At 29.2% G+C, this 24,127-nt stretch overlaps 1 protein-coding gene across 1 annotated transcript in view; it reads left to right on the top strand.

Moving 5' to 3' along the window:
* The window catches only part of mmd (disintegrin and metalloproteinase domain-containing protein mind-meld), a 499,030-nt gene that overhangs the window by 468,076 nt on the left and 6,827 nt on the right, over positions 1-24,127 (top strand). Inside the window, exons 34-35 of the mRNA XM_075381718.1 lie at positions 13,694-13,894; positions 21,075-21,111. Of these exons, the coding sequence (XP_075237833.1) occupies positions 13,694-13,894; positions 21,075-21,111 (238 nt within the window). The remainder of the gene's footprint in view (positions 1-13,693; positions 13,895-21,074; positions 21,112-24,127) is intronic.

The raw sequence follows: 24,127 nt of genomic DNA, 5'->3' as shown, positions 1-24,127 counted from the left end.
ACTATCCTCACCATGACATCTCCCACCATCGTGCTCTCAGTAATAGGCAGTTCAAAACCATCCGACTCCCCTGTGTCAGCAGATATTTCAAACTAATTCTTTGTGCCTTAAAAACAACCAAATTATTTCTTTATTACTAGATTTTTAGTAAAAAAAATGTTTTATCATTTTCTATATAAAATTTAAAGGTAGGTATTCATTTTTATTGTTTATTTAAAAATAGTTGTGCATGAAATGTCATTTAAAAATAAGTTGAGTTGTTTTTTGTTTTTTTTAAGTTAATTATATTTTAGTAGAACAATTATTTTTTCTTTCTGTCGGTGTCATTAAATTCATTGTTATTCAGTATTATTTTTGTACTTCACTTTTCTTTGTTTCTTTTCCATTCTTCTGTTATTAGCTGTCACAAAATGTAAACAATTAACCAGATGTATTGATAATTTTATAAACTTTTGAAAATATACATTACAATTTTTTCTAACATTGGAATTTTTTTAATATTTTCAAAAAAATTAATTTTGCTAGCCACTGTTCCTTTCACTACATTGTAATAAGAGATAAAAAATATACTAACCACTATTTTCAGTGCAATTAAGTATTTTAAAACATTATTAAATTTTTCATCCAACCCATATTTATTTTTTTTTATACTCTGATAACTATGAAGGCAGTCCAGAAAGTAACTTACATTTGTGCCTAGAGTGAAGATGGCTGGGGACAGAGCCATTTCTACACTCAGTATGCATCAAGCTGTCGTAGCATGTGAACTGTGATGTTTCTACTTTGTTCATTGTAAATTATTGAAATGTATGCTTCAATAAAATATCCTGTAAGGTGTGTTGAGGAGTGATTAAGTTTTTATTGACAAAAGACCTCAAACTAATTGAAATTCATCGGCAAATTTCTGAGGTGTATGGTGATGGAATAATGAGTAAAGGTGGAGTGAGGCAGTGGTGTATTCAATTCAAAAATCGCTGCACCAATGTTCATGCTGAGGATCACAGTGGTCGGCCTAGCCTTGTAACTGATGAACTGATGATGAAAATCAACAATAAAATTCGTGAAAATCGCTGCATTACAATTACAGAACTCTCGCTTCATTTCCTTGAAATTTCAAGAAGTTTATTGTATCGGGGAAGCTTGGTTATCACAAGTTTTGTGCAAGATGGATACCAAAAATCTAAGGCCCAGATTTCTACAGAGAAGGAATTGAAAAGCTTGGGCATCATTATAAGTGCCTCAATTTAAATGGCAACTATGTAGAAAAATGAATTAAGATTGTCCCTTTGAAATTTATATAATAAAATTTCTTTTTTTTTATTTGGTTAGTTTATTTATTTCAAAACGTAAGTTACTTTCTGGACAGCCCTTGTATCAGCCTATGCCCAATTACAGTTACCTTGTTCCTTTCCTTTGAATGATAAGAAGTGATTTTTACAGCATGTGAAAATTTTCTCTTTATTTTTATTGATGTTTCCTTGTTGTATTAATGGCATTTTTCCCTGTTTAGCTAGGTAGAGATAATTTTTTTTTTATTTTAACACTATTTGTTCTTAAAATTTTACGTATGGTGGTACAAGAAATACGAATAGTTTTCTCTTATATTCAGATTGATGGATGAAGCAATTACTTGATGAAAATCCATCATAATACAAAGTAAATAAAATAAACAAAATATGTTATTTGAATTTTCAAAAAAATTATTTAAAAAATCATAACAGCTGTTTCAATGTACAGTAGCTTCCACAGATGTTATTTTATATAATATCACAACTGTTTTACTAAAACCGTTCTGATTTTTTAAATAAATTTTTTTAAATCAAATAACATATTTTTTTTTTATCTTATATTCATGTTTTATATATCCCAGTTCTGTTGTTAAAAGGTTTCACTTTTAGGACTAAATGTTATTACATTTATTTTACTTGCATGGCATTCTAAAATGCAACTATATATATATCAGTTTATTTAAATTAATCTTTTCATAGTCCATAATTCCTCTCTGTATGTTAATTTTAACTACATACATTAAATTTCAGCCAATTCACCCAGTACAGAATTAAAGAAACATTTTTACCGTTATTTCCTTTACATTATAGCGCTTTCGAGCATAAACCCATCCTCAGTAATGTTTACCGGTTTATCTTATTACCATTTACACATGTAACTACCATACGACATCTTTTCACTTGGTTACTTTTATAACTTTGGTTATTGAGTAAAATATAAAAATTTTCTTTAAACATTTATAGAACATAAATTTGTTCAGTCAAAAAAATTTAAAGACTACTAAAATTGAAATTAAAGTTAAAATTCTTTTACTAAACATTACCAAATTATTTAAATTTTTTTTCGATGTTACTTTACATATTGTTAACACAGTACTGTAATAAATTATTTAACTTTATTAAAATTTTATTTAACGTATTACCAACTTAAATAATTTTTATAAGAATGTCCCCAACAAATTCTGTCTGCTTATTCATGAGGCTAAATTCACGTTTATATTTGAATAACATGAAATACATGAATCTGCAGACAGAATTTGTTGGGGACATTCTTATAAAAATTATTTAAGTTTATAATATGTTTGATAAGATTTTAATAAATGATTACAGTACTGTATTAGCATTATGTAAAGCAACATCAAAAAAAATTTTAACTTTAATTGCAATTTTATTAGATGTTTTGAAATTTTTTAAAAATTTGTTGACAACAAATGTATGTTCTGTAAATGTTTAAAAAAATTGTTATATTTTGCTCAATAACCAAAGTTATAAAAGTATAACCAAGTGTAAAGATGTTGTATGGTGGTTATATGTGTAAATGGAAATAAGATAAACCAGAAAACGTTACTGAGGATGGGCTTATGTCCGAAACCGCTATAATATAAAGGAAATAAAGATAAGAATGTTTCTTAAATTTTGTACTTGATGGATTGGCTGAAATTCAATATATGTAGTTAAATATATTTGTATATATACATATATATTTGTTTGTGAAAAAAAACCAGGAAACTGCTTCACTCCTCATTTTTCTTTCAAAAGCATGGCAATGGATACCTGTTAATTTAATTATAAGGGCTGTTCAGAAATAACTTATGTTTTGGTATAAAAAAATCCCTTTCACCTCGCTGGAAGACGAGGTAGATTTCATCGGTCCTAAGTAGGGGGATAAAAAAGATTTCCACCTTAAAGTTAAGAAAATCTTCAAATTTACTCAATATGACAAGGGAAAAAAGTTTCACATGATTAACGTACAACAAGCCCCATCTTCTTACAATTCCAGCAACATTTTGATCATTCCTTGCCATAATGGTTGATCATATCAAAAATTGTTTCAGACAAAAGTTTTAGGTAATATTTAAAGGACTAACGACCACTTTAAAGTGATTCAATACTGTGCCTATAAATGGAGGTATCATTTTTTTTATCTTTGAAAATCTATTTTTTGCACTCCTTGGCCAGTGGTTGGTGATATCAAAAAACTACTTAAATAAGTTTTAGGCCCTTATCCAAAGAATAGTAGGAACTTTAAACGAATTCGATTTTTTAGTTAATAGGAAATTTTAGCAATATTCTGTTTTTTTGGAAAAAGCCCTACCATTTCCACCCCATGGTCCGATTTTGCCCATTAATAAACTCGATCAAGATTTTGGATCGTTACATTTCATGTATCAATTTAAAAATGATTAGCGGGAAATTACAGCAGTTATTGTGTCCCCAAAAAATTGAAATATATAAATGTATATATAAACTATTGAACTGACGGTGATTTTGGGGTCTGGGGGATGTGAAACGCGAAGATATGTCAAAATTTTCCCGAAGTCTAATCATGGTACCCATTACAATAGCTTTCTTATAAAATCTACCTAAAAAACAATAGCTGTTGGAAAAAAATTTATAACATACAATTTAAAAATATATATTTATTTACAAAATAAACCATTTTTCTATGTAGCGGTCAAATAAATTGAGACACTTGTCATATCTGTGAATGATTTTGGTAACTCTTTATCAAAAAATTCTGCTGCCTTGGTTTTCAGCCACTTGAAACACATTCAAAGTAAAAGTTATGGTAACCCAACTTTTTCATCATAACTTCATGCTAAAGGCTATGTGAAATTTTTGTAAATGGAAATGAAAGCTCTGTAATAATAAAGCACCGAATTTGCTTGTATCTTTTCATCAATTTTCGCTACCAGTTCACCAGATAGAACAATAGGCCGGCCACATCATTTTTCATTATGAACGGCCTTTTTTTAAATATAATACATCACTGCCTTCTGCACGTTTACTCATACAGCTTTCTTGTAAACATTATATAGATCCCCATAAATCTGAATGGTTTTGTCGTTTTTTGCCAAACAAAATTGTATAACGATCTCACTTCAAAACTAGCAGAATTTTCTATAGCGATACGTATTTTAAATACGTGTAAAAACTGAACAAGATGCCTTACAATCCTTCATGCAGCGCAGCTTGGTGTATACTGAATCGAGCTAGCGGCGACCACCAAGATAGCGCAGCTACTCCCACTCCTTCATAAACAACAGCGAAACGTAAGTTACTTCCTAGAGATAACCCTTATAGCTGTGTAATACTTAGGAATAGTTTCTTAATCTAATTTAAAGTTTCCTAAAATCATGGTGTATAATGTCTATATAAAGATCACTGTGTATCATATGATTTATAGGTTTTTTTGGACTAATTTTTTTGATACAGATGAAATTTCTTATAAAAAGTTGAATAAAGCAAACAGAATTATTGGTGGTAAATCAAATATTTTCAACATAAAATTTTATTATTTTCGTTGAGAAAACCTTTCAATCTGTGTGAGATAACATAGATAATTTCAAATATTGTCATTTCTAATCGTAAAAGATTTTGTTAAATGTTTAAAAAGAATGTTTTATTTGCATAAATTGCTAATTATTTGTTATAAATTTATTTATTATAATCTATATAATTATATTGCTTATATAGATCTAGATTTAGAATTAAATTTTAACGACTGTCTTAGAGGCTTTGTTAGTTACAATAGTGATGTTATGCTATTATTGCGATGATTTTTAACATTCAATTGTTGCTAAATTGAAGGGCCTGAGTTTTATTCCTCATAAAGATCTAAATTTTCATACAGTGAGAATAATTTTTCTTTTTTTTTTTAATATAATTATTACAGAATTTTTGGTTTCCCTTAAAACCTGATTTTACTTCCCTAATGGAGCTCAGATGGTCATATCCAGTTGATAAATGAATGTGAAGTAAAGATTAAATTATGAAAGATAATGCAAGGTTCAGTAAATGTTTCTTATACTTCATCTAGTTATTATAATAGTTTTTTTTTTCTTTAGAGAGTTGAGTTTTGTTTTAGGTTATAACGGAGTAATCTTTTAGGCGTGCCCATTATTTTACAGTTAGAATAAATCATAGTACTTAGGTTGTAACTTATCTTGTAAATTTAGAATTATAAAAAATGGAATTTTCTTCTAAGTATTGTTATGAAAATTTGCTTCTATAGTGTCACTGACCAGTATTTCTAAAACTGGGACCAAAAATTAAATATACATTATTAATTTATGAAAAAATTGAATGTTCTTCATAGTAGTATTTTTATTTTAAGGAGTTTAGCTTCATCTATCCGATGGATAATATTGTGCAATTAATAGATAGGAAATAGAGACCATAAGTCAGTTCATAAGGGCAATCCCCCCCCAGTTCGTAGAACCAATTTGAATTACATTCAGCAAGAAGTACTACATATATACCCAAAAATCAAATTGAGGAAGAATGAATCACGAAAAAAGAAAGAGATTTGGGAGATTTTTCCATATCCATGGAGAATCAAATTATTCCATCCAAAGATTAACAGGTGCCAAAAAACTGTCATTATCCCTCAGAAGATAAGGATACTTAATCCAGTTGAAAGCAATGCATTATTGATCGATAGCTTTTGTCATTGAGAGCATAAATACACTTAAAATTTTATTTTCTTCCAGAAATTAAAGAATCATCCTCGAATAGGTACAGAGTTCCTAAAGTAATTATCCTTAAGAAATATACATCTGATGCAAACAATGATAAATGTATTAAATTTTGAAAAGATTTTTTTAATAATTCTCAGAAAATTATTTGCCGATACTGATAGTACACATAAAAATGTAGAATTGTACAAAGTAATAAACATATTACTTTTATTTATATATATATATATATATATATATATAAGGAGGATCATTTAGAGGAAATTAGATAAATTTTCCAAAGTTGTGATGTCAAACATATTGTGCGAAATGTATTTTGCATTTCTTTAGGCTGGTTTGTACTACATTTATGTTACATATATATGTATATATAAAAAATTGTTGAATTTTGTCAAACATATTTATATAAGAATATATAAAGTATTCTCTTTTAAAAGTTTTTTAAAATATTTTTTCCTAACATAAAATTCATTAATTCATTTTTTTTTTTTTAATTCATTTCATCTCCGTTTTTCTCTACAATATTATTTTATATAAGTAAATATATTGTTTATTGTAGTAAAATTATTATTTTGTTTTTGTTTTGCAAATATTTATTAAATTACATCTCCATCTATTACAGTATTGCAATATTTTTTTTTTAATTAATTAAAATTGTTTTAACAAACTTTATTAAAACTTAAAAACAAGAAAAGCTTAAAAATAAATAAAATACCAAACAAGTTATGTATAAACATAATTGTTGTCCTGTTGCAGGACGCGCAAGTTCTATTTGTGATCTTCCGTAGAAATGTCGTTCCAAATAAACGCTAGAGGTAAATAAATTGAATATTTTTATTTTATATTTTATTTTTCTTCTCTCGTATGCTTTGTTAATTATTTTATGTTGTATTTTTTTATTTATTTTTTTTTTTAAAGAAAGCTTTTTATAAAGATTTATGTTGTAATATTTACCTCAGTATTTATTAATTATTTATTTATTGTAATTTTTAAAATAATAGTTATTTTATAAATATATGTTGACAAAATTCAACTAATTTATTAATAGAGATATCGTACCGTACCTGAACTTGTAGTATGTAGATTATCTTATAACCAGAAAGATGCGAGGAACAAAAAAACGTAATTTTTTTATACCTGTATCACCTTTTGTGCTTTTAATTTATATTGGAATTTGTTTAGCATGAATGAATAATTCTATTAGGCTTTACTATTTGTATAATTTTATGAATATTAGGAATATCCTCTTTAAATTATATACGCATAATGTTGTATTATCTTTCTGAAAATTCAAATAATTCATCAATATACTCACCCACTGTGCCAATTAAACTCATAAAACAACATTTCAACCACCAAACACAGTAAAAGAAAAACCTTTCTCACAAAAGTCGACCATTATTAGGGTTTTTCGGTTACTGTGTTTGGTGGTTAAGTTGTTTTAAATTTTGAATGTTGTATTATGTAAGTATAAATAGCTTATTGGTTTACATATGGTACACATAAGTTTAATTATCAACCTGACTGTTTCGTATTGTGTCAACATATGATTATATATTAAAAAACTCTAAATTCAAGTGTAAGATTAATGTTCAATCTATTTGTTAGTGACAATATATGGGCGTCATTCGGAAAATTCTCAGCCTGATAAAAAATACACAAGATTTTTCAGAAATTTTTTTTAATCTTTCAGCATAGTCATGTAGATCAACGACTTTCCAACATTTTAATAACCCTAGCCTTTAATCACATTAATCTCAAAACTAAGTGACTGTTACAGATTTGAATTCATCATTAATAGGGAGTGAATCTTCATCCAGCAAGCCGTTTCTTCAGGTTTGCAAAACGGTAGTACATATTGTACATTTGCAAGCAGTATCACATAGAATACGGTGTATGTAGAAGCAATCTAAAGCATAGATCATGAAGTTTGATAACAACAATTACATTATTCTGTACATTATTCTGATGAAATAGCACTTTCTTTTTGGCCAATGTGAGAATTAATCTGAATACCACCCTTTTATCAGTCCACTAGTTAATCATCTACTCTCCAGTAATTGCCAGCCTTTTTCTATGTAGTCTATGAGAATACCAAACAACAAGAATCACAAAAAACCATAATGATGATATTTCTTGTAGATGAACAATTTTTGCTTTCTTTGATGCACTTTCATCTATTTGTTCCACTTTTTGATCGTTGACATGTAATGGTCAATCCATCCACTATTATAAAACATAAACCCAGTGTATTGTGTTTAATAAGTCTAAACACCCTTTAGAAATGTTCGATCAAATGCGTTTTTGATCAATTGTTAACAACATGTCACCCATTGAATGGGAATTTTTTTATACATAAAACATCATGTTTATATATAGTGGACACAATCTATTAAGATGTTTTCAATGTTAGTAAGCTTGCGTATCTTCAGTCGGCTATAGTTTAATACTGGATTTTTAAATATTTTGTCAATAGGAGTTTCCTAGTGTTTATCATCTTGAATGAATGTACAACCAGTTCCATACAGACTTAGGCCAGTGAGGAGATATAAAATCATGTTGCCAAATAAAATTGTCTGCTCCATCTTTAAGTTGAAGAATAAATTATGTACGCAGCATATCCAAATAAGCATCTCTTCTTACACTTGCTTCAGCAAAAAAATATAAAAAATTGCCCATAAACTTTCCGTCATAATATTACAAGAAAACATTTAATTTTGGGGAGTCCCTTTCATATTTTTAAGAGTTCTTGGGGATTTTCTGATTTCCTGATTGAAATAAAATTTTGACTCATCACTAAACACAATATGATCAAGAAAGTTATTATTTTCATGCTACTACATTTGAGTTGAGAAATTGGCAGCACAGCATAGTCAGTAGGCTTCAAAGCCTGTAACAGCTGTAAACAATATGGTAACATATGTAAACATTTCCTTAAAACATTCTGCACTGCCAGTACCAGTATTGCTAGTTTATGATTGGCTAACCGAACAAATTTTTTAGGAATATGCAGGAAATATTCCCTCACATGCTCATTCAACATTTTCTATAAACACCCTCGGTTGCCTTGTACTTTACTCACGACTGCACTGCCGAGGGCATGGGGTACCATGAAGTCGTGAGGTGTAGCGGCATCTCGACGATGGTTTATGAGGTGAATGACACGCAGGACTCTGTGATGGAGCCGAGTGGGAGTAGGAGGTCTGTCCGCCTCTCCCTAGTGGACCAGACCGGAGTCCATAATTTAACCTAAGTCTGGGGTTTAAACTAAAGTTGAGTTCACTAAGGGAACTAGGACTAAATTTTGTTGTTGCAATCAACATCTTTGGTGGTACGTTGTGTTTAATTGCCTCGAATTACGAGACATTCACGAAATTGGCTCATAATAAGTAGAACTAGGTGCGAGGTTCGCGCTTCCGCGAGCTCGGTTAGCTAGTTCAGAGGGATACGATGTAGGACATTCAAGATGTCCAGATGAGGCCTACAGTGAAGGCAAAAGCTGAGTTAATAAATCACCGATGCAAATGTCTATCAAGGCATTTACATCGGTGGCATCCCAATGAAGCCAGGCTTATTACTATGAGATGTAAAAGGTCAGAGGGCGATAGACGACTCCCATTAAAGCCCAATAGGGCTAACGGAGGGGTGTGGCAACCGGAACGTTACTAAGCAGGTGTCTTCCCTTAAGGCGTTGGGATGTATTTTACTCAGACATTTGGTCGTTTGAAATCAATTATGCCATCGACTAATGTGATTATTACTTGATGGGTCACAATTAAACTTTCTACGGGACGCATATTGAACTATAACTACAGATTCACATTTAGCAAACTGTGAAACACAGAAAGTTTCTTGTTGAGTAACTATTTTTGCTGTCAAGTGGAAAGAAAGGGAATCAATCTATTTCCATGCACACAACTTAAACTGTCCATTTTGTTCTTCATTTCTATTCTTAGATTAACTTCATACATTTCATCCAAAAGATATTTTAATAAATTAAAACCCTGACATTCTTTTTTGTACATCTGGTATTATATCTCGAGAACTGCCAAATATATCTACATATCCCATTTGATCCTGCAATTTGGGATGGTTCAGAACATAAGCACTAACATTTCCTCAAAAGAGATCACCAAATCGAAGTCTGATCATATCAATGAAATTTAATATGCAATAGTTCTTCATTCTGATTTTCCAGTCACTTTATCGTTAAGTTCTAAGTAACAATATATCCTGGACTGAGATGTAGCAGTTATATGTATACTATTATGTAACCAACAAGAGATGCAACTACCTATGGGTGGGGTAATAAAAAAAAGTTACACTAATAATTGGGAAAATTGAAATTACCATAAGATGTACATAACTTGTTTGAATAAGAAAATATTCCCCACATCTGCAACAACCAGTTATAATTTTTTTGAAGTTAGTATCATAAGTTACATGTCCATATTAAGTGTTATATTTGAATTACGGGAGTTACTTTGAAATTTAATCTAGTCTGTGTTTATTATTTTCTGCTGTTAAATTATATGAAAAGAGTTATTTTAATGATTTTAAAAAAGGAATAGGTGATTTATTGAAATATCTGAGAGAGTCCAATTAAAAAATCTACACAAATATCAACAACGCAGAACTTCTACAAAAATGTTTATATTAAATTTGTATGGAATTAATATAAATTAAATATGAGATCAAAAAACTCACCACAGTTAAGTAAATAAATTAATTTAGTGTCAGGTTAGTGGGACCAATTAAAATAACTACAGTTAAAATATGTTTATCAAATATAAATTGTGTAAGAATTTACTATTTTTTTTTTCCAGTTGATTTAGATTTAAGTTAATCATTAAGGCTTACAAACTCATGATGTATTCATAAAAGTAATTATTAAAATCTGCAAAATAAACAATTACTGGCAGTAATAAATAAAGACTATTTTTAAAATATTTACTAGATATTCACAATCAAATCTCTTTATTTTTCTACTTACCCACTCTTTGATTTTAATATTTACATCGTGTCGCCACTTATTTCGCTACATCACTAAGAAAATCAGTTACTAGTTTTTCCAGCCATTCAATGGCTGGAAAAACTAGTAACTGATCGAGTACATAATTTCATAAGTGCCTATTAAAATGATTACCAGCTTAATTTCTTTTAATTTAAAAGTTAAATTAAAATAGCTGGAGGGCAGTTTTGAGTTATAATGGTATACTTCAAAGTCAGATTTCTGAAACCAGGTAAGCATTCATGAAACTAAATAATGCTACTAGACAAAAAACTGAACTATTTGTTTTATATTGTGTTAGCGATTTGGTTAAATGTTTCAAAATAAATCTTTTTATTTATTCTTATTCTACTTGATATGAAAACAACAATTAAGAGATCTCTTCAGTCACAGAATTCATTCATATCTTTGTTTAAATATTCAAGAGTTTTTCGTTGCTTTTGATGAAGATCCTGAATGGTGACAGTTAACATTAGTTTTTAAGATAGGTCCATATTTCCTCATCAGTAAGATTTTTATAAACCATGATTTTGTTAGGCAATAAATCATAATAATTATCATCCTCTTACTGTTGTAGATTAAAAAATGTTATGGGGTCCTGTTTGCTTTTAAGATGGTAGTTTGAGGAACCCATATATCACAAATGTTTTTTGAACGCAGTATGTTGACGAACAATTTTCTATAGTAGAAATTTTGAAATCTGAGAAAATGATCTTTTTCATCAATTAGTAATGAACTTTTTATCATTATGACTCTTATAAGAATTTTTATTTCAATTCTTCAGTTATAAAAATGATATCTTCTTTCATTAAACATAATGCATAATTTTTTTCATATTTGATTCATTCCTAGCCTTACTTCATTATATACGTCTCTTATACAAGGTGTTACCCAAAAGTTTGGGGAATTTGAATTTCACGCACGAACCATTGCTGGTAAGACCTGCTGCTGCTAAATGTGGCTAACAGTACTCTTTGTGAATCAGTGTTCCAACAGCTGTGATGGTGAGAGGTTGCATTGTTGACTTTCATGCGGTTGTGTAACGTTATGTTTTACTGCTTCGGCGAAGTTCTAAATGGCAGATTTTAAAGAGCAAAGAACCTGCATCAAATTTTGCTTCATGCTTAAAAAAACTGGTGCAAATCCCATCGCATGCTTGTGGAAGCATTTGGTGACAATGCTACAAGTAAAAGTAAAATTTTTTTGTGGTATAAACGATTTAAAGATGGACGAACGACAGTCGATGACGATGAGCGTTCAGGAAGACCATCAACAAGCGCAACACCGGAAAACATCGCGAAAGTGCGAGAGGCTATTGTTGCAGATCGTAGACAAATAATCCATGATGTTTGTGCAATCGTACAAATGTCATATGGGTCCGTGCAATGCATCTTGTTGGACAACTTGAACATGAGACGCATTGCTACAAAATTAGTACCGAGACTGTTGAACAGCGACCAGAAACAAAATCTCGTAGCTGTCTATAGCGAATTGAAAAATAGAGCGAGAGATGACCCTAACTTCATCTCCAACATCATAACCGGTGATGAGACATGGGTGTATGGGTATGACCCTGAAACTAAGCAGCAGTCGTCGCAGTGGAAGTCATCAAATTCACAGCAGGCAAAAAAAGCACACCAAGTTCACAGCAACGTGATGTCCATGATGATTGTTTTTTCGACATCAATAACATTATAGCATTATCAATAGCATTATCCATAACGAATTTGTTCCTCTTGGTCAAACTGTCAGTGGGATGTTCTATTGCGAAGTTTTGAAGCAGTTACATGAAAGCATTAGGCGCAAACATTCAGATCTGTGGGGTAACAACAGCTGGGTTCTGCACCATGACAACACACCTGCGCACACATCGCTAGCTGTTTGGAATTTCTTGGCTTCCAAAAAGGCGGTAGTGATTCCCCACCCACCCTATTCGCCTGACCTTTCCCCGTGCGACTTTTTTCTCTTTCCGAAAATAAAATTTCAATTGAAAGGCCGTCATTTTAACACAATTGAGGAGATTCAGGAAGAAATGCATAACGTGCTTTGAACACTTACACCTGCAGACTTCCAGGGATGCATGGAATCATGGGAAAAACGCTAGGATCACTGTATCAATGCCCAAGGGGATTACTTTGAAGGAGACAGTGGAAATTATAAGTTATGGTAAGCCATTTTATTTTTATGGTAAAATTCCCTGAACTTTTGGGTACCACCTTGTATGTAAATAAATTACTTTTCTTGATTCTGGATCACAGTTAAAATTTCATGTTTTTTTTCAGGATTTTCTACTTATATATATATATATATATATATAAAAAAATAATAAAATATATAAATTTTAAAAACTTGAAAACAATGATAATATATTTAAAAATATTTAAACTGAATTATATATTTTTTAATTCAATCATCATGTAAACAAATAATTTGTATATCTTGCTTATATTCTTACACATTTACCACTGTTTGTTAAGCCAGTTAGAAAACATTTCATGATGCCACTCTGTTTACACTAGGATAGAACTATGAATAAATAATGTTTAATACAAAAGAAAACCAAGTAACTTTTTACCATTGTTAGAAGACATCTACACAATCGGTATATTCAGATATTATTTTTTTCTTTCTAAATTGACTCTTATATTAAAAAAAAATTAATAAACAATTTTTTTTCTTACTTTTTTTTTTTACAGTCGTATGCGTTCAAGAGATGAAGAAGCGAGGTTCGTCTATGGGAGGTACCGTCAACCAGGCGGCAGCGGAACACCAAGGGGGAGTGGCGGGTTATCAGGGATTGCAGTGGGGGGCCCACCCTATGTCACAGAAGAGGAGAGTATTTACGAGACGGCAGACCCTGACAGAGGGGCTGCCGGAGATACCCCCGACAGTGAAAGGTAAGCATCTAATCTATTTACTTATTCTAAATTAAATAATTAAAGTTATTTGTATAAAAAAATAATGTATTAAATAATTTGTTTTTATTTTTATTAATAATTGTGTTGTTTTTTGTGTTTTTTACACCATGGATATAAGGGTTAATTAGTTGTAATTTATTTATAAAGCGTTTTGAATCATATCTATAAAACCTAAATTAAATAAGGTAGTTTGCATATCAGTTCTTATTTACTGAGATTAATTTTATATATCTACCTGTATTACAAAGCTTAGTATGTTGCATCTATAATGAAAAATAATGTAGTAAACATTCTAAGAAGTAATAGTAATTTAATGTAGAATTGTTTTTTACTCAGATAATTTTATATTATTAATAACTTTTTTTTTATTTTTAGAATAATTTTTTTTATGTTGGAAGATATCCATGGTGGTTATGATGTGTAACTATTTATAATTAATTATAGAAAAATAAAATAAGAATTATTACAAAAACATGTTTTATAAAATATTTGTACTTGCTACTTTTAGTTAAATTATTTTATAAATTTAAATAACATTTAATTTGTTAATTTTTGTGTTTTTTTTAATATTATAGATATTTTTTGTATGGCTTAAATTGAGCACTGCTTTAAAAAAAATGCAACTCAAACCTAACTCGTATGTGTAACTATATTTATTACTATAATATTTGATTTGCATAAAATTTAAAGATTAGTTTTTACTTCTGAAAATAATGAAATTTATAGTTTGTTCATTTATATAATGGCTTTTATTTTTTAGTTCACCGGTTTTTACAGTATTGTGTTTATTGGCTTATAAATTACCAGTGTCTGAAGATTTGATTTTAAATTAAAGCTTATTTATGTCTATACTATTAGGTAAAAAGAAGAGGGTTTTTGTTTCTTTGGTATAAACAAAAAAAATATTTAATCATTCACAACCAAATTTTTATCCATGTTTCTTGGCATAACTGAGAAGGTTTTTAGATATATTTCATCTCAAAAAAATCTCTAAAACATATGTGTTATAGCGGAGATTTACCAGTTGAAGAACAAACTTTAATGAATTGAATTAGTGATCTGTGAATCTCTATCACTGTGTGAACTGAATGATTCAGATCAATCTAATGAATAATATTACAAAAATAATAGAATTAAATTTACGTTATGTAAAATAATATTAAATAAATTAATATTTTAATCGTTAATTTTTTAAATCGAAAAAACATTAAGTGTTTTAAAAGTCCAAGGCATTAATATGAAATTTCTTCTGAAACTTGGAAAATCTGCTGTTGAAACTCATTCTTTGTTTAAAGAAGTATTTAGTGATAAATGTTTATCATCCATTCGGGGTTTTTGTTTTCCGACACCCATGTGGTTGTGTATGTAAATTGCGTACCTGAAGGTCAAATTGTGAATCAGCAGTACTACCTTGAGGTCCTAACTACTCTCCGTGAACGAGTAAAAAGAAAACGACCTGAATTGTGGAAAAACAAGTCATGGATTCTTTATCAGGACAACGTCCCAGTCTATAATGCATTGTCTGTCAAAATGTTTTTGGCCAAGCATAGAATCCCTGTGTTAGAAAATCCATCCTCCTTATTTGCCGGACCTTGTACCATGTGACTTTTTTCTGTTCCCCAAGGTGAACAGCATTTGAGACATTTGAAGCTGTGAAAGACAAAGCGATGGAGACCATGACATGTTTTCTGAGAATGACTTCCAATATTGCTTTTATCAATGGAAAATTCACATGGAACAGAGGAGGGGAATATATTAACGGAGATAATGTTAAAATTGTGAAAAGTAAAAAGTAAAGGTTTTTATAGCGTTAATTCGTTTTTTTTTTTAGCCACATCTGATGCGTGTGTGTGAGTGTGTTCCAAATTATATAAAAATTTAAAAATCAAAATAAATTATTTAGGTAGTTAATAATAATTTTTCAAAAGAAATAATTATCCGTAGATTGAAATACTGTTAATAACATTTATATCAAAACAAAAATGTTTAAATCAATTACCTTACTAAAATAAGAACATCTGTAAAACATTTAAATGAAATATTCTTATCAAAAAATGAAATATAATAACCATATTTATAAATTTAAAAAAAAATACTGTGCTTAAAAAGTGTGGAAAAATAAATATTGTGTGATAATGTAAAAATATTTTTATAGATAAAACCAACATTTCACTTAATTAATACTATAAAACCTTAATTAGTTATAAACCAAATTTGTCCAATATAGCTGAGCATTTAATATAACTTCTTCCCCTTATTCTGTATCGTAGATTGGACAGCAGGTCATAGATCTTAATCTTCTTACAACCCCCATACTATAATCCTTCTCACTTCTATTCTCCTGTTTATATCCTCCGTAATTTTATTTAGCCATCTTTTCGATAGTCTTCTTGTTATTTTGCATTTACCTCTTATTGCAACATTTTTTATTGGTGTTCCTATCTTCTTCAGTCTTTAATATCTGCCAAGACTGCTTTAGGCTAATAATAGATGTACATTAACTTTACTAAGAAGTAAATTGTTGTCGACAGATATAGATTTCAAACCTACCAGTTTGGTCTAGTGGTGAACTTGTTATTGCTAATCAGCTGATTTCAGAGTCAAGAGTTCTAAGGTTCAGATACTAGTGAAAGCATAGCCATCTTTTCGATAGTCTTCTTGTTATTTTGCATTTACCTCTTATTGCAACATTTTTTATTGGTGTTCCTATCTTCTTCAGTCTTTAATATCTGCCAAGACTGCTTTAGGCTAATAATAGATGTACATTAACTTTACTAAGAAGTAAATTGTTGTCGACAGATATAGATTTCAAACCTACCAGTTTGGTCTAGTGGTGAACTTGTTATTGCTAATCAGCTGATTTCAGAGTCAAGAGTTCTAAGGTTCAGATACTAGTGAAAGCAGTTACTTTTATATGGATTTGAATACTAGCTCATGGATACCGGTGTTCTTTGGTAGTTGGGTTTCAATTATCCACATTTCTCAGAAATGGTCGACCTGAAAATGTTCAAGACTATAATTCATTTACATTCATACATATCATCCTCATTCATCCTCTGAAGTAATACCTTAAGATGGTTTCGGAGGCTAAACAGAAAAAGAAAGACAGAGATTTCAATTAGTGTGTTACTATATAATTGTGTCGTGTGTATCTTCCTGTCAGAAGCAGGTACACTGAATAGTACATTAAATTCTTCAGGAGTAGTATTCAATTTAATAATAACTAAAAACAAAACACTTTTCCTCCCTAGAATTCTTTTGCAATTGGACCAATTTATGGACTATGCAAACCTCATTTCTTCTGTTTTATTTTCTGTCTTTCATTTCCTGTTCTTGGATCCCTTTTCTTTTTCTGTTTAGCCTCCGGAATCTCCGTCGGGTATTACTTAAGAGGATGAATGAGGATGATATGTATGAGTGTAAGTGAAGTGTAGTCTTGTACAGTCTGAGGTCGACCATTCTTGAGATATGTGGTTAGTTGAAATCCAATCACTGAAGAACATCGGTATCCATGATCTAGAATTCAAATTCATTTAAAGTAACTGCCTTTGCTAGGATTTGAACATTGGAATTCTCAACTTCGAAATCAGCTGATTTGTGAAGATGTGTTCACCACTAGACCAACGTAGGGGGTTTGTTCTTGGATCCCTAGGTTTTGTAATTCTTTCTTAATTTGTTGTAGGTACCTGTGGTTACTCTTTTCTTCCCAGAGTTTAATGAATATTAATTTATTTAGTGATCATCCATTTTGTACATATGACCCCAGGAATCTCAATTTCCTTATTGCTTTTTTGATATCCTTCTGTTTTTTCCTTGGGCTTATGATTGTTTTCAGTGTCCTGATTGTAATTCAGATTTCAACAGAAATATCCATTTTGACTAGTTTCGGCGTGACGTATGTATCTTGCATAACTCAAAAACGGTTAGCCGTAGTATTTTGAAATTTTGGATTTAGGACTCGTGTAACATCTTGTTGTGCACCTCCCCTTTTGATTGCAATCAACTTGACCAAAAAAGTCCAAAATCAAAAAAATTGGATTTTGGACTTTTTCTTAACTGAAGTAATAAGCCCTCATTGAAAGTTTTTCAACGGTATCATAAGTGAGACTTCTTTTCATTGGTTCCAGAGTTATAGCCAAATAAAATTTTAATTAATAAATATGAGGCATGTTTTTAAAGTACCATTTTGAAATTACATTGCTGCTTTGCTGCGGTCAGCATTCCACACATGTGCACTGTGTACCCATATCTGTTGGCAACCCATAGTCACCATTACAGAAATATTCAATTGTGTTTATGTTTGTTTGTGAGAATTTAAAATGCCTCCGCTAATCAAGAAATCCCACCAACTAAATACGTGATGTGATTAGTTTTCTTAGTGCTAAAGGCATGAAACCGACTTAAATTCATCATCAGATTAGTGAAGTGTATAGAGAAAACATTATGAGCAATGGAGTGGTACGAAAATGGGTTGGAGCTTTTAAACATGGCTGCCAGAATGTTCATAATGAAGAACAGAATGTATGAGCTTCTGTCATTACTGAAGATTTGGTGCAAAAAGTTGACGAAAAAGTGAGAGAGAACGAACCCTTTACGATTGCTTTGCTATCTGAAGAGTTTCCTTTAGTTTCAAGAAGTGTTGTCTGTGAAATTGTGACCAAACTTAAATTATCAAAATTTGTGACCATATTGCAGTGGTTATTAAGTCAGGCAGCAGACTTCTATGATGACGGTATTCAAAAGTTGGTTGCACGATACAACAAGTGCCTTAATATTGGTGTAATTATGTAGAAAAGTAGATTAAAGTACAGATGTTCACGTAAAAATAAAATTCTTAAGAATAGTGTACTTGTTTTTTTTTTTTTTAATTTCAAAACGGTACTTTAAAAACATGCCTCATATTTGGATCTTACAGGAGGAGGCACATTGGTTTGAATCAGACTTCATCCCCTTTTTTTTTGTAACTTAAATATACTGATTTATTAATAATTATTAACCTCTGATTGTAAAAAAAAAAAAGGTGAACAATAATTGTAATAACAATAAAAAATATATTTAACAAAATACCAGAAGTTATTAATGAAATAAAATTTTATGTACTTTTCATTTTAAAAAAAATCTCTATGTGTAATTTAATAGGCATACAAGGAAGTCATGTGGTGTCCACATCAAATTTTTACTTTTTAAATATAACAATATAATAATGTCTTATTAAGAAATGTGTAAATCATTTTTAGAAAATTTTCTATCCAACCTATAATAGATAACACACAATGACTTGTCAAGTCATTAATTTCCAATAGTTAATCTGGGAACAATAGTTATTAGCAATTTGATCATTAAAAGGTTAAATGAGATGAGAATGAAATTAATCAAAAAAATTGAGTTGTTGAGAGTACATTGCTTGTATTATTTATCATCATAGCAAATGGATAATCAGTCATGTTGTTTTTTAGAAGCAGTTTTGAGTGTAGAATTAACGAGTATGCTACTATTTTTTTTTTTTTAAACTGCAATTATCAATACCATTTACGATTATTTTATAATGTTAATCAATTTAAGATGTATTATAAACTGTGTGCCTTTTTCTCTAGGCCTTTTTATTATAAAAGTCATTTTATAAGGAACAAGCTATATTTTTCTACTTATAAAAAGAGTTTGTGTTTGATAGAAGATTTGTTAATGGTAGTTTACGTTAGTTTTTAATACAGTTTAAAATTTTTGTATAATTTAGCTTAGATAGTAAAATTACAAAGATTTAGTAACTAGAATTATAATTTAGAAAAATTTTGCACTAGGTAAATGATTAATGCAGTTTATTTTATTTATCTATTATTTTAAAAGGGATAGTACGGTGATCATGTCAAAAATGGTTGTATTTTTTTAATCTGTACATTTTAGGGTTCACCTAAACCAAAAAACATGTATGTACTGAATGTATATGCATACATATCAACCAGTACGCCTTATATAAAGCATGACATATCACACCATATACACATGTATTTTGCAATGCCTCAGTATTAACAATACTGATTTTCTTCACATTTGGTTCAAATATTTCTATATATCTAGTATTAATCATATTAATTTTTTATAAAAAATTCGTTAGGGGGTGGGTTGATATGGTGAAAAAACAAATTTTGATTTTCTTCAAAGCGATTTTAGAAAAAGGTTAAATTAAATCAACTTTCGCCTCTTAAAATTAAAATATATGTTTTTTTGTTCTTTTCCTCTACCTCCCTTCAGTTTAAATGAATTTCAAATTCTTTTGAAACTTTATACTTCATGTACGGAGCTATGAAGAAATTTAAACATTTTTTTTCTTATTTTAGCCTTTATTTTACTCCTTTAAGGAAGGGGTTAGATTTAAAGAAAACTTTATGCAAATTTGTTAAGCTTAACCTATATATGAATATTTTTAGAAAATATCTCTTGCAATTTTTTTACAAATGGTTTTTTTTTATAAGGTCCATCATCTTTTTCTTTTATATATAAAGCACATGTATTATGATGAAAAATAATTTTCTGTACCAATTTGTAAAAAATAATATTTTTCAATTCTTATTCATTTTTTAACTCTTCAAAATTTTGCAAAATTAAGGTCCATTAAGTTATTTGTATTAAATTATTTTTTGGTGTGATGCCCCTTTTTTTAGTTGATTTTAATTTTTTAAATTACACTTTTTGCTGAATTAATTACATAAACAAAAATATATACAAGTAATATTGTACAAGTAATTGTTTGTAAATTCTAATAATTTTTTTTTTCAATTATCATTTTAGTTTTAATATGTTTTTTATTAACTAGATGTTTTACAAAACTTTTTTTTTATAGTATTTATTTCAATTAATTTTTTTTTCCATCTTACTATTACACAGAATTTTACCATATCTAAACACATGTATGGGAACTTTTCTAAAACTGACTGCTGATTGGCTCTTAAGAAAAAAAAACATTATTATATAAATAACTAATCTGTTAATCAGATATCATTTCTCCATGACATTATATTGCAACGCTAATTTTTGTTGACCCTTATCAAAGAACTTATCACCCAAGTATCCAACTGAGATACTTGGGTGATAAGTTTAGTCTATAAAGGTATTTGTTGAGAATTTAGCTTTTGAACTAAATTAAGACTTTTTGTATCTCCAGATTAGGGCCAAGCATTTTAACGCAGAACAGTGACTTAGTGAGTATCTCTAGAACTTCTTTTGTAACTTGTTTTGTAACAAATTTTTCTTGTAATTTTGGGACAAATATCATGAATTATCAGTAAAATTACCTTTCATTTCCAAAACAATGTAATTAATTAATCAGTTTCATAAACAAACAGTTTGATAAAGCCTGCTTGAATTTTTTTTGTGCGTTAAATGATTGTTTGTCCACTATTTAAACTGTTTCTTGGGTTTCACACTCAATATACAACACCACATTACTTCTATACTTCATCACTCACTATAGGAGGTTATGAGCTAACCTCATCGTGCACGGCTTGAGCAGCCATTTACCATCCACTCCTCTTAAGATCTAGCTTTTATTGCCTTGACTGTAGTCGTTTTTCTTCGTGAATATCTTCTTCCTTGCAATATTAAGCCATTTTGGCTGGTTATAGATAAACCCCTTGATATTTTTATACAAAAAAACAGCAGAAATTCATTGGCGTAAAGAATGATGGACAGCAATGGAACCAATAAAGATATAAATTGGATTTAAAATTAGTACTTGCAACAATAGATACAAGATGGTAAATTCATTATTTCTATTATTATTTTAATCCTAGCGCCGAACAAGTTTCAAAACCATTACATTCTTTCTACATATTAGTCATTTTTTTATGGTAACCTCTTACACAGAACTTATGATAATCCAGCAGTTCTGTCATTTATAATAAATCATTCTTGAAATTTGTATAAATTTATTTGAAAGCACAGAAATCTTGAAACTATATCAAAACATTTTTAATTTTTGTACAAATTTATTAGTCTTAAGTATCACCATTTCTGCCTCATTGTACTTATATGTGGACACATCTCAAAATTTCTGGTGCTAGTATCTCAACATTGTTACTTGTAATACTGTTACAAAAACAATTGTTGATAAAAGAAATTACATCATACAAATCATGATTGCAAGGAGGAAACAATGAAAGATACATGTTATTGACTTTTGCTTTATGACATTAAACAAAATGGATGATAGATAAATGTATGTTGAGATTGTAGGTTACTGGTGGTTATTATGCTTGCATTGTATTGTTTTCACAACCGGTTAATTTTCAGCAGCCAATCAGAAGTCAGTTCTGAAATATCTCTTGTGTCAGAATTTTTCATATTGCCGTAATTTAAAACAAAATATTTCTTTCATAAAATATAATAGTTTAATATCAAAAACCTAGTCTGTATGTATTTAGTTAGATTATAATGCATGCTTTAATAATAGTTGAAACATAACTGATCAAATCTTAAATGACATATTTATTTTTTTAAATGCGTATTTTAACTTTAAAGTTGGTACGTGTTGTATAGTATACATTAGTAAATATAATGTTACGACTAACTGATCTTTTTTAAGCTCGGTTATATAATTTTATTTTTATTAATATTATTACATTGTAATACTCTCTTATGTAAGTCCTTGACAGTAATTATGTATATTCTACTCTGTTTAAGAATTGTTTTAAAAATTTAAATAAGTTAATTGAATTGAATTTTTATTTAATTTTCTTATTTTTTTAAATTACTATAGTAGCTATACCGGATTTAATTTAACTTAGATGGTTCTATAATTATGATCTATTGAATATAAGATACATTAACATTAAAAAAAAAAATATATATTAAATCTTTTACCGATTGAATAGAAACTATTTTATGAATAGTAATTACAGTGAGTGGAATAGAATTTGAAATTACTGGTGTGAAGGACCTACCTTAGATTTAAACATATTATATTAAACAAAAATGCATGTGTTTTTTAATAATTTTTTCAAACGCTATAATTTAATGAATTCTTGAGTGAGTTTCATCAACATTTTGATATCAAAATCTAAGTTTATGCCACATCCAATCTGGTCAGGTATCAATTTAATAATAAATTTTGGCCTACAATCCATCACTATAACAAGCTGCAGGTACATTCATTATATGAACAAGGGATGAAACTGCCTGTTAGCCCTGAATCAAGAAAGCATTATGTTATTGCTGACCTTCAGAATATTGTACGAATAAAATAAAAAAATGAATCTAATCATTTTTGGATCATTAGAATCTATATAAATAAAAATGTAAATGTTTATTTGTTCAAAATCTTAAATCTCTGAAAGTTCTTCACTGATTGTTTTGAAATGTTAACATAATGTTGTATTCGAATACACACATGTTTTTATATTATGCCTAAGATGTCACACCTGTGACAGGTAAAAAGATGCTTTTTTTTTTTAAAATAACAGCGCTATCTATTGGACGTAAAAGCAACACATGCTGTACTAAATATTATACAATTCCATTTCAATGTTTCTGATATGTGTTTCCGCTATAGAGTAAAAAACTACTGGACCGATTTACATGCAAGGAAAAATGGGGAAAGGGAAATGGAGGAAGGAAAGTGAAAGGAGAAATGGGAAAAGAGAATCATAAAAAGGGAAAGATTAAATTTTGTGAAGTTTTGTTAATGTTTTATCAAACTTTCAATTGTGTTCATTTAATCTATATATATACTCAAATCTAGCAATAGCGAAGCATTGCTGGGTCTGATATTTATTTAATAAAAATCAGTTGATATAATTTTGCCTTAAGTATGACGGACTTTTTCACTGATTGACCCAGATTCAAATTTTTTAATTTTAATAAAATCTACTGGTTTTTTTCTCTATTAATTAAATAGAATATAAGAATTTCACGTATTTTCTACTCCATTCACCTGGTGTTAGCACATTTATTTCCTTATATTTATAGTTTTTGTGCATAATTTGTATTTGTATTTCTTATTTACATTAAAATTAGTGAGATACCTTTTTGAATTTTTAAAACTAATCTGACGGTTCACACAATGCATTATGTAACAGAGATAATGATTTTGTATTCAATTGTTATTGCAAGACAATGATATTGCTCCACAAAACTTTTTTAATGTGCTTTTTTATTCTGGATTTGAAATTAAATAATAGATGATAAGACAATGATTTTGGAACAAACGATTTTAGATTT

This window comes from Lycorma delicatula, chromosome 13 (assembly GCF_047948215.1).
Source record: "Lycorma delicatula isolate Av1 chromosome 13, ASM4794821v1, whole genome shotgun sequence".
NCBI classification, from domain to species: domain Eukaryota; kingdom Metazoa; phylum Arthropoda; class Insecta; order Hemiptera; family Fulgoridae; genus Lycorma; species Lycorma delicatula.
This window is presented reverse-complemented; position numbering and strand designations above follow the sequence as displayed.